The following is a 20900-nucleotide window of genomic DNA, read 5'->3' as shown; positions in this document are numbered from 1 at the left end:
CCTCGAGGCCTGGAGTTCAACACCTGTGCACTAGAGCGTCTGGCAAAAAATCTTTGCCAAATCAAACGAGTCGTCAAAAATCAGCCTGTCAGGCCCGGGCTGGCAACAAATGCCTTTGGCGCTGTTGGCCTACAGGGTGTCAATGAAAACTGTGCTGCTGTTAGCCAAAGACAAAGGAATGAGGAGAGGGGGCATGTTAGGAGGCAGTGAGAGAGAAAGAAAGGTGAGAGCAGGGATTTTAAATGTTGATGCTTGAAGTCAAATGGCTAATGTTGAATGCTGAAAGAGAGGAATTCTGGAGTAACTGGATGAAGTGGTAGAGAAAGGGTTAAAGGAACAGAGGTAATGAGGTCATCATCATCAAGAAGAAAAGGAGAGTGAAGGCAAAGACAAGGCTTAAATGATGAAAGCTGAAGACGGAAGAATTTGGCGACAGTTCAGGGAAAAGACTGAGTGTTAGTGACGAGTTACTAGACAACTGAGAAAGTACAGCTGATGTGGTGAGAGAAACTGCCAAGAAGGTGTTCGGTGTATGCAAGAGGGCAGGAAGACTTGGTGGTGGAATGAGGAAGTACGGAAAGTGATGGAGGTGTAGAGGTCGAGCTGCAAAAGGATGTGAGCCAGGTTAGAGTGGTTAAGGATAGAGATGGAAGTGAATAGAGTGAGCTGAGAGGTTGTAAGGAATACTATGATGTGCTCAAGATTGAAGAAAATGAGAGAGGAGAAGTAATAGCAGAAAGTCAATGAATCTGGAATCTCAGAGGATTATTAGAGGAGGACGTGAGGGCAGCTGTAAAAAGGATGAAGATTGTGCTATAAAAACCCGGAGCAGGAAGTGTTTCTGTTAAAAGCTTCCTCCGTGGCTTTCTGCCCTTTGACAGGATCTCAGTTATTGGCTATAAATCTTCAGATGGATGTTCCAGTCAGCGAGCTGTTTTGGAGTGTTGCTGCTTTTCTTTTACGTTTGTTTTTATTTGTCTTCCAATCAAATGTTTCTGTGAAAAAAAGTGATCCTTCCTCTTCTTTTTCTTCTTCTTGGGTCAGTCTTCTCGTCTCCATCGGTGCATCTTTTGGTTCTTCTGTGTTTAGTCTGTTGTGTCCTTCTCTTCATCCTTAGCAACTTCCATATATCCTTCTCTCCTTGTTATGGAAATACATACTTCTTTGCTTTGGTTCTTATATTACCTGTTCCTTATCTCCTCGTTTATTTAATTCCTTATCTCTGTAGCTACTTCTTCCACACTATTTCTTATTTCTTTCCCTCGTCATGCCGCCCCTTATGTCCTAATCTTAATCCTTGCCCCTTTTTGTTTTAGACACTTTATATCCTTTTCTCCTCGTGTCCTTTTCCCATTTTCCTCCCTCACCCCCTCTTTCCTATTTCTTGCATTCCCTTGTGTACTGATTTTCTTACTTGTCCCATTTCTTATTACCTTCCTTATCTTATTTATTTCCACTTTTTACATTTGTTTTCTCCTCCGTTGTTCCTTTGCCTCATTTCTGAAATTTTATTCCCGTATTTTATTTCCTTGTGTCCACATCGACCTCCTTACTTCAACTCCTTCCTTATGCCCTTACAGCCAAACTTATCTCTTTTTATGAACTTATCGCTTTCTGTGTCTTCTTATCTCCTTCCTTATGTCCTTCAATTATTTTTTTCTCCCACCTTATTCACTCCCATAATTCTTGGTTCTTCCATTTTTCATCACATCCTATTTTGTCCTCTGTCTTCTGTTATTATCTTATTCCATCTCAAAAGCTCTCCCTGTCGCCTCCTTCTCTTTCCTTTCTCCTCTCGCCTTCTGTCATGAGTCATCGCTCCTCCCTCTCTCTGTTCCCTCCCCCCTTCCTCCCTTTTATCAGAGGAGTGTCTGCATCCTGCCTCAGTGTGTGTTTGTGTGTGTGCTCGGCCTGTAGCATGGCGTCTCTCGGCCTCCTGCTGCTCAGCACTGCTCTGATCCACACCACTCAGGTAAGGACGAGTCCCACCGACGGCACACACACATACAGAGAGAGAGAGAGCATGTTTACATATGTGTCGCATGTGTGTTTATCCAGCCATTCATCTCCACGGTGCTGCATCATCACGGTAACCTGACACTGATGCAAAACAATGTCACTGCTGTTTATCTTCTACCTGTCAGCACACACACACACACACACACACACACACACACACACACACACACATCTGTATGTGTGCCTGTCTTCTGTTTTCTATTTCATTGATTAGGTATTGATTAACAGATGAGGGAAATCAGTGCAGAGAAACTGAGATGTTGTGAGGCTGCGGCATCTACGTGAAGATCAAACTGAGTTTTAGATGTTCGGAGAGAACCAGAACCAGGTCAGAACCAGGTCAGAACCAGGTCCAGGGTCTGCGTTTGGACCCTCAGATGCATCATTTCACCGTGGGTCCTCTCAAAGATAGCAGGACAATCATGAGTCTATTTTTGTGTGTGGATGTGTGTGTGAGTGAGTGAGTGTGTGTGTGTGTGTGTGTGTGTGTGTGTGTGTGTGTGTGTGTGTGTGTGTGTGTGTGTGTGTGTGTGTGTGTGTGGGTAGCTGCTGTGTCAGGAAGAACATTTCGTTTCAGCTGCTGTCACCATAGCGACAGGAGACGGTTACCCACAGCAACACGGCCGTAGATTACACAGGATACAGCAGGTCTCCTGACACATAATGACTGCTCAGCGTGTGTGTGTGTGTGTGTGTGTGTGTGTGTGTGTGTGTGTGTGTGTGTGTGTGTGTGTGTGTGTGTGTGTGTGTGTGTGTGTGTGTGTGTGTGTGTGTGTGTGTGTGTGTGTGCACTGCTGTTCATTATTTGTGAGGACAGGGTTCGCTTCCCTGAGCATACAGACCTAAATGACTGAGCGATAATAGAGATGAGGTTTATTGTCTCTGAGGGAAAATTTATATTTGGTCTCACGGCGCTGTGACAATAAAGTTATGTAATCTTTATTCAGTATGTGCACAACAACACAACTGCACCTGTACTGCACACAGTGCTCACTTTGTTACCGAGGTTTAGACACTGACATCATCATCCTGGACTTTAATTTTTAAACATGTTGTAAAAGACTCACCGACAGATCCTGGCGTGGCGGTCTGTAGGTGATAAGCAGCTGTGTGCTGTCACCCGGGGGGAGTGTAAAACATGTACGGAACAGCTTACAACATGGGCTGCTCTTGTTCATGTCCTTGCTTTTGGTGCTCCTTCAGCTTAGAGAACAAATGTTGTTTACAAAGAACATCCTGAGCAAACCGTCAGTTCTCTGCTTTTACCTGCCCTTTTTCAATCTGACCTTTTCATGCTTATGATAAAGTGCTGCCATTCTCTTTACTGGTCTAGTCCAACAGCGTTCGACCTGTGCATAATGTCATGCGCTGTTAACTTTTTTGGGACTTATGGTCCCATTATGGTGTCCGTTTACATACCTGTTTGGCTACACAGACATATAGGTTGTGGGAATTCAACCAGCACGTTGATCGACATCAGTAACGTTATAGATACGTAGCTTCTATCTAACTACTACAGGGTAACGACTGAAAACAACACATACTGCTTAACCTTACTTCTGCTGAGACCCCTCACTTCCAGATAAATATGAGGGTTGTGATAATAAAGCTTGATTTTGTGTAAAAACAGTTAAAGAGTGGCTTATTTTGCCCATCTCCAGCATGACACATCTGCATGATTCAGTCCAAATTAATTCTTTTTGAACCTTTTACTGGGTCTTTATGCTGCCCATTAGTTCATCCTGTCTGACACAAGATCTTTTCGCTCCTCTCCCATTAAAAGCTTCTTCCTTCTTACTGTAGCGCCACAGAAATATGAAAAATATGATGATTCTTTCAGAGCTCAGGTTTCTTGGTTGCTTCACTTCCATGAGGAACAAAGTGACTTTCACAGTCATGATGAGTACCACAGACAGACAGAGCATAAATATGACTTTCTTTTTAAGGGTTGCGTGATCAGGTATCCAGGCAACCGAGAAACCTGAGCGCTGAAAAAACATCTAATACTATTTTAACCCAAACCATGATCTTTGTAATTCTAACCAGGTAAAGCTAACAAACCAGCAGGTCAGAATAAAAATAAACAGCAAATAAAAATGCGACCTCGGTCAGCTCACAGAGACGGTGTATTTTCATTGGATCATTGGATTGTGGGAACTATAGACTCTCCTGGCGCCCCTGCAGCCACCTAACATGGAATTATTTTGCTCTTTAACTTTGGAAGAACTTCACTTTTCTTTATAATCACGTTTCACCCATAGATGATTGTGGATTCAGGGTCTGAAAGATGGATGCAAGTGTCTTAAACATGCATTCTTTCCAATAGCCAGCAGGGGGAGACTCTTCAGGTCTCAAACCTCAGACTGGTTGTATTAAGTATATGTGAAATTGGACCTTTGCTTCATTGGTTTGTGACCTCAGTAAACATTGTCCTTGTGCGTTTATGATCTCAGTTAAGGCTTATTTATTGGTGTCAAATGGTAGGATAAAGCAGGGTGTAATTTGGACACCTGCCTCTTCTTTGGGAAGTTACGATGCTATGAGCTATCATCTTCCATGAAAATGGAATATCTGAGCAGAATCCATAACACATCTGCTGGACCTGTGTTTTTCCATACGGTGCTCAGTTCAGTCTGGAAAACGGTGAAAGATCATGATATGATGTGAAAATGTGGACATTTTGGCTTAATATGACTAAATTCTCCCTCCGTGCTGCACAGAAAGCAAAGAAAAGCTCTTTTTTAGGTTTTTATGCTGATGTTTTAATCTCCCAGAGCGCCGTGTCAGAGCTGCTCTAACGTTTGCAGAAAATACTGGATCCCACAGTGAGTCAGAGAGTTATTCTCCTCAGAGGGCTCATTACCTCCTCCTCCTTCATCTCTTCATCACGCCGCTGTCTCACCATCACACAGAGCCACAGATACAACCCTCCTCCTCTCCGGAATAAGCTGCTCTGCTGCAGGCGGAGACATATTATCATTGTAAATCAGTGTTAGTTCGAGAACTCTGACACATCTCGGCTGGAAATTAAAGCTGCTGCAGCAGGATGAACCCGGATCTGTCTGCTGCGATCGCCTGGCATGGAAGATTTAATCATCTCACAGTCAAAGCGACAGCTTCTTTCATGTGAAAGAAGCTGTTGAAGCATTTTTCTCTCATGCTTCCATTAATCCTGAGCAAAGATTGCTCGCAGCCTATTCAGACTCTTCATACTGAGGAGCAGTTTTAGGTACTTTACCCATGAGTCGCTCTATATCAGCGCAGATGCACTGATGTGTAACTGTCACTTAAGCATTAAACGTCACATCTGCCAATATATGTCTCCCAATGACGAGGATTAGCACATTTCATTCAGACACTTATGACAGAAAGATGCCTGCCTAGATTTAAGCAGAAGAGTTTAATTAGAGGTGATCATTTGGCTCATCATTCACTGAAAATAAGAGATGCACAGGAACTGGGAAGTGAAAAGTAAATATCCCCTTGGAGCCTAGAGGTTGATGCCAGGGGTGGAGGAGTGGAAACACCAGGTGGTGCTGCAGAATATATTACCAAATTTGGATGGCGTGTTCAGTACAAGCATGTTTGTGTGAGATGTAGCACAGATGTTTTTTAAAAATAGTAGATTTAAAGAATGTTTTATTTCTTAGTAAATGGTGGATATTTGTATGAAGCATGGTTAAAATTTGAAATAATGAAGTCAGAGCATGAAAAATGATCCCTGTGAGCCAAAGGCTCAGACTCCAGACTGCTCTAAATGCTCTGCCTTTTCCCCAGATGACACCACTGATATGGGATATCTCTAATATAGCTGTCTCCGACACAGCTCTGGCTATGAGCACAGATGTTTGGGAGGGGCAGCCAATCAGAAGAAAACTGGATAAAAGCACAGGAGAAATGAACTAAAACCAATATAAGATGAATGGTGATTATGGTGGCAAAGCTACTGTAATCGAGTATGAGAAGAAAAATATGGAGCTGTGAATCTGCAAGCTAGGTTCACCGTTATTACCACAAAGCCTTATTTATTATTAGCATAATTAGTTGAAAGCAGCTCAAAGAGCTTTTCACAGCAACATGGTGGTGAGATCCATCTCAGTTGCACATCTAAGTGGTAACTGGAGTATTAATTGCGATGTGAATACTAAATAGAAGAACAATAATTTCTCAGTGCAATCATACAGCCAGCACTGCTGCTGAGTCACCGTAAGTGCAGCTCACTGATTAATATCACCGTGGTCTGAGAGTCTGATATAAATGCGATCACCCCGAGGCCTCAGACAGCTCATCGATAACCCTCTCGGCTGTCTTTCATCACTGCATCAGTCCTCCTCGGTCTCACACACACTCACTTAGGAACAGAAACTGCTGCGTCACATCTGTTCTCACACCTTTCCTTCCTTCTGTGAACATTTCGACACTTTGTGGAGAGGGAAAGTTAGCTTTCTATCATCCGCTCATTGGTTAAATCAAGATGAAAAGGAATTATTCTCTCTTAAGTAAGAATCTCATTGAAAGCAAATCAACCACAGGGAAATCGAACTCCTGACCTTCAGCACTAATGAATATTGAGTTAACTAACCGATTAACACTTTAAGGAGACTGCTTCAAAGATTTATAATGTTGACATCCAGGCACATGGAGAGAAGTCAGTTCACAACACAAGGACATGATTACATGTATACATGCATATTTTTTGTGGCTCTCTGATCACAGCTAGTTCATATCAGTGGTGCTACATCAAAGGAAAAGCTCTGTTTGCAATAACCTGATCAATATTTCTTGCTTTGTAAGACACAATCTGAAAGGACCGTAACCATGGAAACAACATCAAGATCTGTACGTCCTTGGTGCAGTTTTGCAGGGGACACAACGCTAATGTTTCAACCTCGTTTGCTTGGTGGGTGCTGCACGGATCAATATCGGGCACTCTGTTTTTCAGCTTCCACGTGCTCTGTATGCCGATGATGTTGACATGTTCACATATGGAGGAAAGAAGCTGAGCAATTAGCTGTTAATCTGCCACATATAATGGACAAAGTTTCAAATTAGCTCAAGTGAAAGGCAAGTATTTATGTTGGTGGTGATTATTTCATACCTTATTTAATATCGTATCTACCTGCTCAGTTACTGGAAAGGGAAATTAGCTACTCGCTAAATCTGACAGAAGGCATCTGTTCTTTCATGAGATGGATTTTATTTTTAATCCCTGAGAATAAAAATTTAAGCTTATCTAAGCTGTAACTTCTGGTCTGTCTCCCTCAGTCTCTACCTGCAGCTCGTGCTGGGGGCCACGGCCTGGATGTGTCAGTGGGTGGAGTCAGACGCCAGCGCAGAGACCTCCCTAACATGCTGCCTTATGAAGATCAGATGATGTCATATCCTGCCATGCAGGGAGGAGGCAGGGCCAATGACCTGTACTACCAATCAGATGACTGGAGGGGGAGGGGCTTGGACCAGGCACTGCAGCGATTGGTGGAGAGAGACCAGAGGAAGGAGCAGGAAGAGGAGCAGCGAGCGGGTTAGGAAACTTTAATCCTTTCTTTTATGTTTTTCTTGAGATTTTCATTTTCAGGGAAACTTTGTTTACTTTTTTTAGTGTTTTACATATGAACAAAAATTCTGACTTTGTTCTAGAAATGTTCATTAATTTATTGGTAAAAATACAATATTTTGTCTTTGTTTCCTCACATCACTTCAATTATTTCCATTGTAAACGTTTCCCCGTATCAGTTTATCATCAGTATATTTATTTAGGCGAAATTAAAACCAACTTCTAAGTACACCAATCAAATATGTCCACAGCCTACCTGGCAGCTCTGCTCCGCCTACTGAGCGAGGCAGAGAGCGCAGGACTGGTCGGTCCGGGTGACGTGGAAGTGGTCGAGGAGGAGGAGGATGAGGAGGATGATCAGGGCCCCACAAGGGACTTCCAGGGTCCTGCTCCTGCAGACTACGATGAGACTGGAAGGGGGATGAGCATGGGGAGGCCCCGGGCCGCCTGGTGGGGCCTTGTGGAGCCCCAGCTTGCTCAGGCCCTGCTTGACAGGTAAATTTTAGTTTCATGCTGAGAATCTGTAGGAGACAGAAAAAGTAATCAATAATAATAAAGCATGATTTTCTCAGGATGGATCCCCGGCTCGCTCAGACGCTGCTGGAAAGAGCGAAACAGGAGAGACGTCAGCAGGCTGGACGAGTCGCATCAGGACTGAGCCGAGACCAGGAAACCCTGAGGTGAGCTCACCAATCTGTTAATGGATAAACGATGGATCAGTCTGCTCCACCTGCAGCTCTACAGAGTTCTTTTTTAAAATTCAGTCCACTGTAACTGTGAGTTTAATTATTAAATGAAAGTACTTTGAAAAGAAAGTTAAGAAATGGAGAGAAAGAATCAGAATATATTAAAACAATGTGAACAAAGTTTTAATTTAGCATGACTAATTACAGAATGAATGAGTTTTCTCTGAATGAAAGTTTTCCACCCTAAAATATTGAAATGTTTTGATTATTTTTAAGAGACATCTATATTTGTGTCCTCCTCTATTCACATATTAACACTTATTGAGAACATCCAAAGGTTTACAGGGAAACAGGGTTTCAAAGTGCTTTACAGAGACATTAAAAATCCAAAACAAATAAAAAGCATGATTTAAGATGGGAAAAAAGAAAGAAAGGAACAGTAGATAAAATCAGTAGTTAAAATGTAACTTTTGAAATTTAAGCTTAAAAGTAAAACAGTGCTTTACAGGATTTGGTGCTTTAGTCAAATGCAGCTGAGAACAGGTGAGTCTTCAACCTGGATTTAAATAAACTGAGTGTTTCAGCTGATCTGAGGCTTTCTGGGAGTTTGTTCCAGATATAAGGAGCATAAAAGCTGAATGCAGCTTCTCCGTGTCTGGTTCTGACTCTAGGAACTGATAAAAGACCGGATCCAGATGACCTGAGGGATCTGGAAGGTTCATATTGGGTCAGGAGGTCACTGATGTATTTTGGTCCTAAACCATTCAGAGCTTTATAGGCCAGCATCAGAACTTTAAAGTCTATCCTCTGACGGACAGGCAGCCAGTGTAAAGACCTCAGAGCTGGACTGATGTGGTCCACTTTTTTGGTCTTAGTGAGGACTCGAGCAGCAGAGTTCTGAATGAGCTGTAGTTGTCTGACTGATTTTTTAGGTAGACCTGTAAAGATGCTGTTACAGTAATCAAGCCTACTAAAGATGAATGCATGGACTAGTTTTTCCAGGTCCTGTTGAGACATCAGATCTTTTATCCTTGATATATTCTTGAGGTGATAGTAAGCTGACTTTGTTATTGTCTTAATGTGTTTTTCTAAGTTTAGGTCTGCATCCATCACTACACCCAAATTTCTCGCCTGGTTTGTGGTTTTTAGGTGTATAGATTGAAGTTCTCTGGTGACCTGTAATCGTTTTTCTTTGGCACCAAAGACTATTACTTCAGTTTGTTTTTGTTTAGCTGGAGAAAATTGTGGCACAACCAGTCATTAATTTCCTCAGTGCATTTACCAACAGCCTGTACAGGGCCTCGGTCTCCTGGTGACATTGTGATATATATTTGTGTGTCATCTGCATAGCTGTGATAGTTTATTTTGTTGTTCTTTATAATCTGTGCCAGTGGGAGCATGTAAATGTTAAACAGAAGGGGTCCCAAGATGGAACCTTGGGGAACTCCACATGTGATCCTTGTCTGCTCAGATGTGAAGTTACCTTTTGATACAAAGTATTTCCTGTTTTCTAAGTACGTTTTGAACCAGTTTAGATTGGTCCTAAACTGCACTGCTCTCTAAAAGACACACTTTGAAAACTAACTTAAAACATGATGCACGTAGCGCTGAATTATGTTAATCTCTATGATATTTAGTAGATATTGTTTATTTTTATTTTTAGTACATCAGGGACTGACTGTGACAATCCAGAGGATGTATTTCGTGTTTTTCAATCTTTTTTTTTTTTTTTGACACACGTCAAGGCAAAAAGCAAAAAAATCTAAAGGCACACTTTGACTTCCCTGAAGACCATTTGGGAACTAATATCAGAAATGTTATTATTAATTATGTGTCTTCATTTGACTTGTTTCAGTTTTATACTTATTAGAAAATGTAAAACTGAACTTAATGATCCAATGATGTGCCCACAGCTGCTGAACCACCGACTCTTTATTTTATGATGTAAATTAATAGTATGATTTATTAATAAATTGCTTACTTATTTTGTTTAATAATATTATCAATAATAATAATAATAAATTCAAGATGGCCATGTATTCCCTCCTTAGGCGGATGGTTGCTGGGATACTCTCCAGCATCGGTCCTAACGGTGCCTCGGTCGCCTCCTCTGGTCGCAGAGCGAAGAGGGACCTGTCAGCGAAAGCACCTGAGCCTGTTAGCTCCGCCCACAGAAGAACCCGCCGTTCTCTTGACGATCTGGCTCCCCCTTCACCTAGCAACGACCCTCCCCTCCTCAGGGTGAAGAGGCTGGAGGATTACGACGGAGAGGAGCAAGGAGAGAAGCTGCACCCCCAGGTGGTCGGGCTGCAGAGGATGAAACGCATCGACACTACGTCAACAGGTGACGCAGAGGAACTGAATCATGGGAGTCGTAGGCGCCGGAGGAGAGCTGCTCTGAACTACGACCCACAAATATTGGTTGATCAGATTCTGGAGTACATGAGGGAGTAAGGAGTAGAGAAAAGAGTATACGTTGTCATTCAGGTTTTTATTTGTGCATCTTTTTCATTTGTTCCTGCTGCTTTCGTGAACATTTATCAAGTTGTTTGTTGTAAAAATGAGGAGAAATGTCAAACAGATGGAAAAGGATAAAACGGTTCCGTTTGTGCGAGTCTTTAAAACACTACATTTCCCATGAGCCTCAGCAGGCATTGTTCCAGCACATTCAATGAACCAAAATCTAAAAATTCACCGGAATCAAATTTGTGAAAAGAAACTTCTTTCTCAAGCTCTCCGATTGGCTGATAATCTACTGCAATGGTCTCTGGGGCTTGTAGTTAGACTCTTCATTACTGTAATGTGGTTACATTGTTACAGGTTCGCCATTAAATCGAGCTTCTTTCCTTCAAAAAAGATGGAGAGATGGTGGAAAGTGGTAATAACCTTGGCAATGGCTCATCAGCTATGTGATCAATACGTTCTCGTTGTGTTCCTGTACTTCAGCTTGTGATGATTCGTCTGTCTGTGGTGAAATTTTGATTCATGTCACACTCAGAAATAAAGTCGGTAAAGTCGACCTTCACTGCCGCCTGCTGTCTGTTTTTGTCCCCACCAAAGACGGACGTATCCTGTGGTTGTCGAAAGGGAGAACAGTGTAGGACCTGTAATTGTTCTAATGGCCAGCAGGGGGAGTCTGATCTGCTTGCAAAACAGTCCGATTGTGTTGAGGTCTATGGGAAAATTACCCTACATCTTCTTTAAACTTTAACCTCACTATTCAGTCGTCTGGTGAGTTTATAGGTTGAGATGGCAGTTTCGGATCTTATCTGATAAAAAAAAAAAATCTTGTTCATTTAATCAATTATGGGTCACATTGGTGTGAAAAAATGACACTTTTATCACAGTCTTCACACCCCAAGTACTCTGAATTTAAGTTAATAAATATGAAACAATCATTCTGACTTAACTGTTTGAAATATATACACAAAACAGTTTGGCTATAATATCATTAAAACAAACAGCACATCTTTTTGATTATTCTGTTTCAGGTAAGTAAATTAACTAGGTTAAGTCTTTCCCAACTTTGTTCATCAAACCTTTGGAGGTCCAGATCACATAATTTTCAACTTCCCATTTCTGGGAAAAGTCAAATCCAGGGTACAGAAATAACTCATTCCACTTAACAGCTTTGTTACATTTTAATAAAACATTGAAACAGAAAAACTTTTGAATCATTCCAAAAAACAGTTTTCCAATAAACACATGTCTGGTCTATGGGGGAAAAAAATAAGTTAAACTGAATCTAATAAAGACACAGCATAATCTCATTAACAACAAAAACATTTTAAACACAGAAGGGAACACATTTATTCATGTACCTTACAGGTCAAAGGTCATGCTGACAGCAAACACTAATGCTCTCCATCAGTTTTATCTCTGTGGTTAGCTGAGCTTAGCACAAAGAACCGCGCTGCATCTGAAATCCCATACCCAACTCTAACCTACTCCCGTACAGACACTCAGTATGTGTGACAGTATGTCATTCACATGTGTGTTTATGCCTACCAAAGTGAACTCTTACAGGTTTATATACACACTCGTGTGCATGAATGTCATGGTAATTTGGGGCTTTTATTTACTTCTTTAAGCTGCTCTTTTTACAGGGTGGGATGATTGTCCAGCATACATATCTTTAAAGATTAAAGAAAATGTTCTTAATTCAAAAAGTATAGATACAGGCTCAAATAGTAACAAACACTTAAAAGATTTTATATAATCTTCATCAACCTACTAAAAGAAACTTGAGAAGCCGTAGTCAAGGATGTTACAATGTTCAGGAACAACCCAAGAGCCTCAAGCCTGCCATGGACTAGAAACTGGTACGCCAACATCACTGTCCACAGTGGAGTAAGTTTTACATTGCCGTGGACTGAGAGGCTACCTACCAAGAAAGAAACCCCCACCCAAAATCAACACCTTCAAGCTCCTCTGAAAGTTGCTGCTGATCAAACAGACAAATTTTATGGTCAGATGACACAAAGATTGAGCTATATGGCAACAATGATAAGGGATATATGTCTGGAGGAGCAATAGTGAGGCTTTCAAACCTAAGAACACTGTACCACCTGTGCTCTGGGGCTGTTTTGCTGCCAGTGGTACTAGAATAATGAAGAATTGCCATTTCAAAATGATTGACTTGGACACAGCTGGACATTCTAGCAAACACACAACAAAACTGGCTTTGGGATGGATAAAGCAGACTAACATTAAGGTCCCAACCAATATATATGAACGATTGGTCAACTATGAGCCTGTATGACTCTGTAGATTAGGGAAAAACAATAAATAAATTCAAACTTATGTTTTAACAGTCATTAAAGACGTATGCTGTATGATCATTTGATGAAACGAACATTTCAAAGAAATTATTACAGATGAGCGTATATAAACTTCTGACCTCGACTGCTCATTTACATTGAGACTGAATGGTTATTGCACAAGTTGTTGGTTAGTAAATAATTTAGATTTTATCCTAATGAATAGATTATTTCAGATGCAGCGCTTAAGCGTGTTAGCTAGAAAGGGAATCAAAGAGGTTTAGTTGACTAAAGAAGCTAGCTAGACATGAAGGGTAATGTATACTAACAATCCATCTAGTACTATTAATCCTGTAGGAGCACTTTATTCATTTAAACACCTTAAGCTAACACAAATCTAAATGAACTCGTAGCTAACTCAAAGCAAGCTAACCTAGCTAAAAATCAGGCTGGAAGCATAGGCTTATATCATAAAGCTAATGGTAACTTCATTCTGACTCCTAATGACAAACTGTTAGATAATATGATATACAATGTAAATAAGACATTTATTCATGCTGAATACATTAGTGGTAGAAGCCACTGCTATCTAGGACATATTTAAGATAAATCTGGCTATGCTAGCCAACAGTCTCCCTTGCTTCTAGTGCTTGTGCTAAGCTAGGTTAACCACTTTGATTAAAACAATTTTTTACTTAATAAATGCTGAAAAATGACATAAGATGATTTTATACAACATAGGACCACTGATCTTCAGACCAAACATATTGTCACAGCAGCCCTCTCCTTTTATTCTTTAACCTTTTTAAAACCTAAATCCATCAAAGTGACCTGCCGTCACTTTTACATTTAAGTGGGTCTATTTAGCTCATTCCCATCTCCATATTTTCAAATGGTGCTCCACACAAGTCCCTAAAGGTTGAGCTAAGAGAAAAATGAGTACTCTAAGTAGTACATATGTCTGTGAAGGTTCTCAGTCATCCAGGTCATCGTAGTCAAAGGAGCTTGCAAAGAAAAGCGTCTGGACTTCTTTAAGTTACTTGAAGACGTTTCACCTCTCATCCAAGAAGCTTCTTATGTTCTAAGGTCAAATGGTGGAGAGTCCCAGATATAAACCTAGTGGGAGTATCCCTCCACAGAGGGACAAAAGGACCCCCTGATGATCCTCTAATCGCCTGAGCCAAGGTGTGAAACTGGGTGTGGGTCCCAATCAGCCAGAGTTTCGGGTGAGTTCATTGTGAAACCTGGCCCCACCTTATCATGCTAATTCCTGAGATCAGATGGCCCAGGATGTGAGTGGGCGTTAAGGCGTCTGGGGAAGGGATCTCAAAACTGGATTATAGATGGCAGAGAGTTGGTGTCGTAAACCCCCGCCTCTGTTCAAAGATGGTCACTCACAGTGGACATAGATGGCTTCTTTCACTCCTCTTTCAAACCATCTGTCCTCTCTGTCCAAAACGTGAACATTGGCATCCTCGAAAGAGTGACCTTTGTCCTTAAGATGCAGATGGACTGCTGAGTCTTGTCCTGTGGAGGTGGCTCTTCTGTGTTGTGCCATGCGCTTGTGAAGTGGCTGTTTGGTCTCTCCAATGTAGAGGTCTGAGCATTCCTCGCTGCACTGTACTGTACATTGTACATTGTACTGTACACTGTACAGCATACACCACATTGTTAAGTCTGTGTTTTGGCGTTTTGTCTTTCGGGTGAACCAGTTTTTGTCTGAGCGTGTTGCTAAGACAAAAACTGGTTCACCCGAAAGACAAAACACCAAAACACAGACTTAACAATGTGGTGTATGCTGTACAGTGCAGCGAGGAATGCTCAGACCTCTACATTGGAGAGACCAAACAGCCACTTCACAAGCGCATGGCACAACACAGAAGAGCCACCTCCACAGGACAAGACTCAGCAGTCCATCTGCATCTTAAGGACAAAGGTCACTCTTTCGAGGATGCCAATGTTCACGTTTTGGACAGAGAGGACAGATGGTTTGAAAGAGGAGTGAAAGAAGCATCTATGTCCACTGTGAGCGACCATCTTTGAACAGAGGCGGGGGTTTACGACACCAACTCTCTGCCATCTATAATCCAGTTTTGAGATCCCTTCCCAGACGCCTTAACGCCCACTCACATCCTGGGCCATCTGATCTCAGGAATTAGCATGATAAGGTGGGGCCAGGTTTCACAATGAACTCACCCGAAACTCCGGCTGATTGGGACCCACACCCAGTTTCACACCTTGGCTCAGGCGATTAGAGGATCATCAGGGGGTCCTTTTGTCCCTCTGTGGAGGGATACTCCCACTAGGTTTATATCTGGGACTCTCCACCATTTGACCTTAGAACTGAAGAAGCTTCTTGGATGAGAGGTGAAACGTCTTCAAGTAACTTAAAGAAGTCCAGACGCTTTTCTTTGCAAGCTCCTTTGACTCTAAATAGTACAGCGAATACGCTTGGCTCATGCACACAGATTTGTGGCACTGATTTGCAAAGGACTTCATTCTTCAGCGAACAAAACATGGACACTTAACTACCAAGCAAGACCAAATTTAAGGGTAGAATAATACTGTCTAACAATTGTGCTTCTCATCAGTGCTGGGCCACACGTTCATCTTGAAATCTGCGGGGAAGTCACAGGGATTACCTTTACAACATCATGTTTAACATGAATATTCAACACCATTAGTTAGTTAATGTAGCTTAAAAGTCAAACAAAAAGCAACAGTATAACAAGTTTCATATTAACATAAAGCCAGTCTAAATGGAAAGACAGTGGCGGGGATACAGTTTCACCCCCAAAATATCAGATTTAACATATCAACTCTAGGCTGTTAACTGGAGTTTTAACTTTTACCTACAAAGCAGATTTTTTTTCTTTCTTCTACAACTTTTGTAAATTTTAAAAGCTGCAGAAACAGTTACTAAACTGTCTTAATCATAAGGCTTGATGGACCATAAGATAAAGCTGATACTAAGCTAAAAGGATGGCTTGACAGAACAGGAAGTCGGTAGAGAAATCTAAGACTTTCCTTCAATTTGCTGACTTAAGTTTTTCCAGAAAATATCCCAAATATATTTTAATTTAATGCGTGGGACGAATTTGTTTCTGCTTTAAAGTTGTCCTGATTGATTGCCACACTGTGTAGAAATGTTACTATGTAGTAATCTATTAATTGTGCTCATCCAGTACCAACACTTCATTTTGCTCCCAGTGGTTAGTTAAATAAATAAATTTTTAAAAAAATCACCTGCAACTCAAACGACCTGTGCTGACGGCATCTATTGGAGGTGGGTCCAGCCTGCTGACACAGCTGTTATGACGGTATCACTAATATGAGAGTGAAGATAAAAACTGGAGGTCTAAAAGGGGCTTAGTTCTCCTTTGATTTACTCCATCTCGCTCGTTTTCTCACCATTTTTCTTCAACTGAACAGCGACCGAATGTCCCGAACACCGACCTCACCACCGCAGAGCCTCTTTCCTCCTGTTGTTACATTCCTCTGTTCAACACTAAACAACTCCTCCTGGAAACATCATGCAGCAATGAACGATTGCAGCTGAAGGAGACAGTCGTGCCATGAAATGCAGAAACAGATGATGATGATGATGATGGAGGATGAAGAGGTCGGGCGGAGTTGAAGAAATGAAGACCGAACATCCCTAAGAGAGAGTAAAAAGAAATAAATATCTGAGGCTTTAAAGACAGAAGACTAGTAAAACATAAAGAAGATACTCACCTGCTGATTCATGCTGTCATCAGCAGACCTGCGGTCACTGCAGCAATGAAAAAAAGAGTCTTAGTATGAAACTGTGAAATTAACTCGTCAGATGAGTTTACCCCCTTACCCCCACACTCACATTCCTGGGTATCTGGTGGAAGTAGGGCGTCCTGTCTGTTGGCGAGGACGAAGGCCAGTGTGGCCAAGATGGCATAATCAAGAACTCCCAGGATGGCCAGAATGTAGGCCCAGTGAACTGAGCAGTTACCTGGAGAGAAGCTGCCCACCTGGAGACAGATTCACGATTAAGGACATCAGTGTGATAAAACACCCAGAAGCAAAACGATCAATCAGAATCCTCACCGAGTCTCCGCACAGAGCTTTCATCTCCTGACTCTCCCATGAGTCAGGAAACAGAAGACACGCCAACGCCAGACAGAAACCTGCAGAGACAAGAAAATACTGAAAAGCTGACCTGTACAGGCAGAGAGAAGAACTACAGAAACACTGTCCTCTAAAATAAAACTAGTGTCTGACCAAGCAGCAACCTCCAGCCTGGTGAATCAAGCCAAATGCAAAAATAACCATGAGCTGCAGTTCTGCTCTCTTCTAGCTGCAGAAAAACGACCACGGCAGTGACCAAAGTGTTAATGTTTGGGATTCAATGACCCATCAACATGACTAACCTGCAGTCAGCTGCAGCCAGGCGCAGATCTTGTAAACCGTTGCGGCGCTGCAGAACCTGAAGAGACAGAGACAGAGGACGCTGGTCCACACCGCCAACAGAGACACTCCCACCAACACCGCCACCGACTGCAAGGACGGCAGTGGAGACAGAGTGGACAGACCACCGTGACAGTCTGGGACCGGCCAGTCTGACTCCATGCACACCTACACACAGGGATACATGAACACACATTAAAGTGATCAGGTAAGCTATTTGATAATCCATCTGTGTGCAGGTGTAACATGTGTACATACAAATACAGAAACCCCTAAAAGATCCAGCTGTGGATTGGACAGGCACCGTTTCTCACCTCAAACAGTCCCAGTGTGCCGCTGGGTGGCTCTGGTCCCGCCTGCTGTGGGCGAACGTCTGTGGTGCAGATCCAGGACGGCTGCACCAGGATAACCACCTGGATGATGGCAAAGCAGAGAGTGCAGACGGCCCAGAGGACGCCAACGGCCCGGGCGCTCCGCACAAACTCAGTCTGGTACAGGCGGGAAAGGTCGGCAAGGCTGGGAGACACCAACATCACTGAGAAAGAGACACGTTTGACCATGACGAGAAAAATGTCTGTAGACTTTCTTAAACAACCTGCAGATTCTTTTACTGTCCTAATCCTTCTGTAATGGGAAGTCTTTAGGACCCAGGGGACCCAATGGAGGGTATAAAAGAGGAAGTAGCAGCAGGTGCTCTTCATTTCCACTGAGGAGCGGCTGTGAACAATGGTTGTGTGAGTAGGTGAAGAGCCTGAGAAGTTTTGTCTGCTACACAAACAGTTGTTGTAAACCTCTACAGCAGAGGTTCGAGGTACAGGCTGTTTTTCTTTTAGTGTTTTTTTTTTTTTTTAAATTTGTTATAATGTTTATTGTATTATGTTTTAGTAGTGATTTTCACAAGATAAGCCAAGATAAGCCAGGTGTGCAGCAAACACAGTTGTCTGCTGGAGGTATGTTAACTTAATATATTTGACATTAAAAAAAGTATATTGATGCACTATAATCTAATTTATATTGTATTGCCTCCTGCAGGGCAGGCTGCACATGTGAATTTGTCGCTGTTTTTTTTTCCCTCCTTCTCCTTGTTGTTGTGTTTTTGGTTTTGGTAGGGTCACCTTTTAAAACTGTTTTTTTATGCCGGGTTTGTTTTTATTTCTACTGGGCTGGTGCAATATTAGTCGGGCAATGTGCAATCCCTGAGTGGGACTCTTACCTTAGGGGAATTAGGATCTTTAGAGGTGCTCTGTGTGGATTTGCAGTGAATAAGTTTTTATTAAGAGTGATTTTTAGTGCCACCGATTATTGCCTGAACTAGCACTTAGTGCATGCGATAAGTGTTCTGTTGGGCTCGTATTTATTTGGGGTGGATTTGTTTCTTTTAAAGCAACGAGCATCTGGGACCGCCAAGGGAGAGCAAGCCCTCAGGTGATAGTTGCATTGCTGGCAGGTTGCACCAATAACACTATCTTGTGGTCGTTAGTGACCTTTTTACCATTTTGATGTTTTAGGCCTTTTGCAAACCCTTTGTGTTCTTTTAAAATAATAAATGTTAACATATCTGACTGGGGGGAAAAAAGAAAAACAGCCTGTACCTCGAACCTCTGCTGTAGAGGTTTACAACAACTGTTTGTGTAGCAGACAAAACTTCTCAGGCTCTTCACCTACTCACACAACCATTGTTCACAGCCGCTCGTCAGTGGAAATGAAGAGCACCTGCTGCTACTTCCTCTTTTATACCCGCCATTGGGTCCCCTGGGTCCTAAAGACTTCCCATTACACTTCCAAGGCGCTTCGTGCCAGCTCTGCTACCCTGAAACCTGGAATTTTTACCGTGGCAGGACGGTTGCATGGTAAAAAGTACAAAGTCTGTGTAATGTTAGATTATGCCAACGCGAAAAGACCTGTGAATCGTATTTATATTGTGAGGTGAAGACGTCCAATAGATCCTAAAGACTGACAATCAAGCAGAGACCAATGTGAAGACAAAACTAATACAAACTGAACTACGTTAGACCTTCGATTACTTTAAAAGGCTTATAATCAGATTTTATTACAGCATCGTACTCGCCACTGTTTCCTTCACCGTAGGTTCAAAACATATCAGCAGATTATAGCACGAAATGGAAAATGCTCTATTAAAAAAACCTGCATCCTTTCATAAATGATAGTCCGGTGTATTATCTGCTAAAGGCGGCAGCAGGGAGGAAGTCTTAACATAAAATCCTCCACTCCAGTCACTGTACCTGCACAACGTGAATGAGAGGTGGAGACAGGTGTAGCGGCAGGAGCTCTACCTGAGATTTTCGGCTGTGCAGGCTCAGGGAACAGCTATGATTGGCACATGTAGGCACGTGGTCAGGTGCTGATTACGGGAGCGCGTGCATTTATGGGGAGCGCGTGCATTTATGGGAAGCCAAAATCGTGTTCGAGATTTAAAATTCGATTAATCGTGAAGCCCTAGATGCACAGACGGAGCATCAGTGAATCACAGAGGCACAGGGGGAGTCTCGCTCTGCATCATCTCTCTGCAACAATGAGCGCAGACACCGACGCTCAGGACAGCCTGCAGAGAAATTCTGCAAGGACCAAGTGGGGAAAACCGGGGTTGATACCGAGAACACGAAAAGCTGCAGAATCAAAGCGACCGACAGCCAATCAGCGGCCGATAAACATCAGATCACCTACAGACTAACGTCACATCATCACCCCGTGATTTACCGAGCACAGAAACGGCACGAGCCGCAGCCGTATTCCTCCGGTAAAAAGAGAAAAACGGCATCAACCAACCTGCAGCGTGAGGAGCTCCACCTGTCTGTCTGTGCACCTGTCTGTCTGCGGGATGAGCTCCACCTGTCTGTCTGCCGGATGAGAGGATGCTGCAGCAGCAGGGAGGGGGCGGTCTCCTCTACATCCCCGGATGTGGAGCTTCCGCTGTAAACAATAATCTGCTGATCAATAAGCGGACGGAGAAACACGAACAACAGACGAGCCTCCACACTCCACACTCGGTCGTTTGTAATGAGCTGCGCCTCCTACAGGAGGACTGAGGAGCTGCAAGAGGACTGAACGTTCACTTTGATTCATCTCGCATCTCTCACCAATTTACAACAAGAGGGGGGAAAGATGTGAGCAGCAAATGGCTCATTTTACCTTCTTTATGCGTCTGTTGATTTGCACCAATGCATTCTATTCTGTAAAGGTGCATGACTGAATGCAAAGGTCATTCCTCTGTACTACTTAAAAGAAGTACGCAGCAGCAATAACATCCCTGACTTGACTCTGGTCGTGTTAAGGAGCCGGAAGTGACCATATCTGAATGAGAGGGAGGAGAGGGTGTGTTTAGCAATTTCCCATGAATGCATCTCTCACGTCTGCTAATCTGAAATAAAATACAGGCATGTCATCTCACTCATATAGACTTCTTGGCTGGTCTCTGCCTCA

At 42.6% G+C, this 20900-nt stretch overlaps 2 protein-coding genes across 3 annotated transcripts; one reads left to right on the top strand and one right to left on the bottom strand.

Annotated features, from left to right (window-relative positions):
• Positions 1 to 1832: 1832 nt before the first annotated feature.
• Positions 1833 to 11284, top strand: pcsk1nl (proprotein convertase subtilisin/kexin type 1 inhibitor, like). Its single transcript, XM_004568168.3, has 5 exons — positions 1833 to 1972; positions 7285 to 7540; positions 7825 to 8068; positions 8146 to 8253; positions 10311 to 11284. Exons 1-5 carry the CDS (start codon positions 1919 to 1921, stop codon positions 10711 to 10713), a joined length of 1065 nt encoding a protein of 354 aa, XP_004568225.3. The 5' UTR covers positions 1833 to 1918; the 3' UTR covers positions 10714 to 11284.
• Positions 11285 to 15391: 4107 nt separating this feature from the next.
• Positions 15392 to 20454, bottom strand: lhfpl4b (LHFPL tetraspan subfamily member 4b). 2 transcript variants are annotated; one of them, XR_191640.4, is made up of 8 exons: positions 20247 to 20454; positions 17774 to 17994; positions 17423 to 17627; positions 17100 to 17179; positions 16876 to 17023; positions 16755 to 16791; positions 16266 to 16677; positions 15394 to 15637 (listed from the first exon to the last, which is right to left on the bottom strand). XR_191640.4 is itself a non-coding variant. In XM_004568167.4 (7 exons), the coding sequence occupies exons 2-6, from the start codon at positions 17990 to 17992 to the stop codon at positions 16763 to 16765; spliced, it is 681 nt and encodes a 226-aa protein (XP_004568224.1). In that variant the 5' UTR covers positions 17993 to 17994; positions 20247 to 20454; the 3' UTR covers positions 15392 to 16677; positions 16755 to 16762. The 2 variants fall into 2 exon arrangements, 1 of the variants encoding a protein (XP_004568224.1); XM_004568167.4 differs by having other exon boundaries at positions 15392 to 16677.
• Between the last annotated feature and the right edge of the window lie 446 nt (positions 20455 to 20900).

This window comes from Maylandia zebra, linkage group LG20 (genome assembly GCF_041146795.1).
Source record: "Maylandia zebra isolate NMK-2024a linkage group LG20, Mzebra_GT3a, whole genome shotgun sequence".
Lineage (NCBI taxonomy): Eukaryota > Metazoa > Chordata > Actinopteri > Cichliformes > Cichlidae > Maylandia > Maylandia zebra.
The sequence above is the reverse complement of the archived record's forward strand: the minus strand, read 5'-3'. Positions and strand labels throughout refer to the sequence as shown.

Bases quoted from the DNA above. Each gene is read 5' to 3' on its own strand.
- pcsk1nl (XM_004568168.3), top strand. From the start codon at position 1,919: ATGGCGTCTCTCGGCCTCCTGCTGCTCAGCACTGCTCTGATCCACACC. The intron at 1,973-7,284 runs GTAAGGACGAGT...TGTCTCCCTCAG, and splicing joins CTCTGATCCACACCACTCAG to TCTCTACCTGCAGCTCGTGC. The intron at 7,541-7,824 runs GTTAGGAAACTT...ATATGTCCACAG, and splicing joins GGAAGAGGAGCAGCGAGCGG to CCTACCTGGCAGCTCTGCTC.
- lhfpl4b (XM_004568167.4), bottom strand. From the start codon at position 17,992: ATGTTGGTGTCTCCCAGCCTTGCCGACCTTTCCCGCCTGTACCAGACT. The intron at 17,628-17,773 runs GTGAGAAACGGT...CCCTGTGTGTAG, and splicing joins GCACACTGGGACTGTTTGAG to GTGTGCATGGAGTCAGACTG. The intron at 17,024-17,099 runs GTGAGGATTCTG...ATCTGTCTCCAG, and splicing joins AAGCTCTGTGCGGAGACTCG to GTGGGCAGCTTCTCTCCAGG.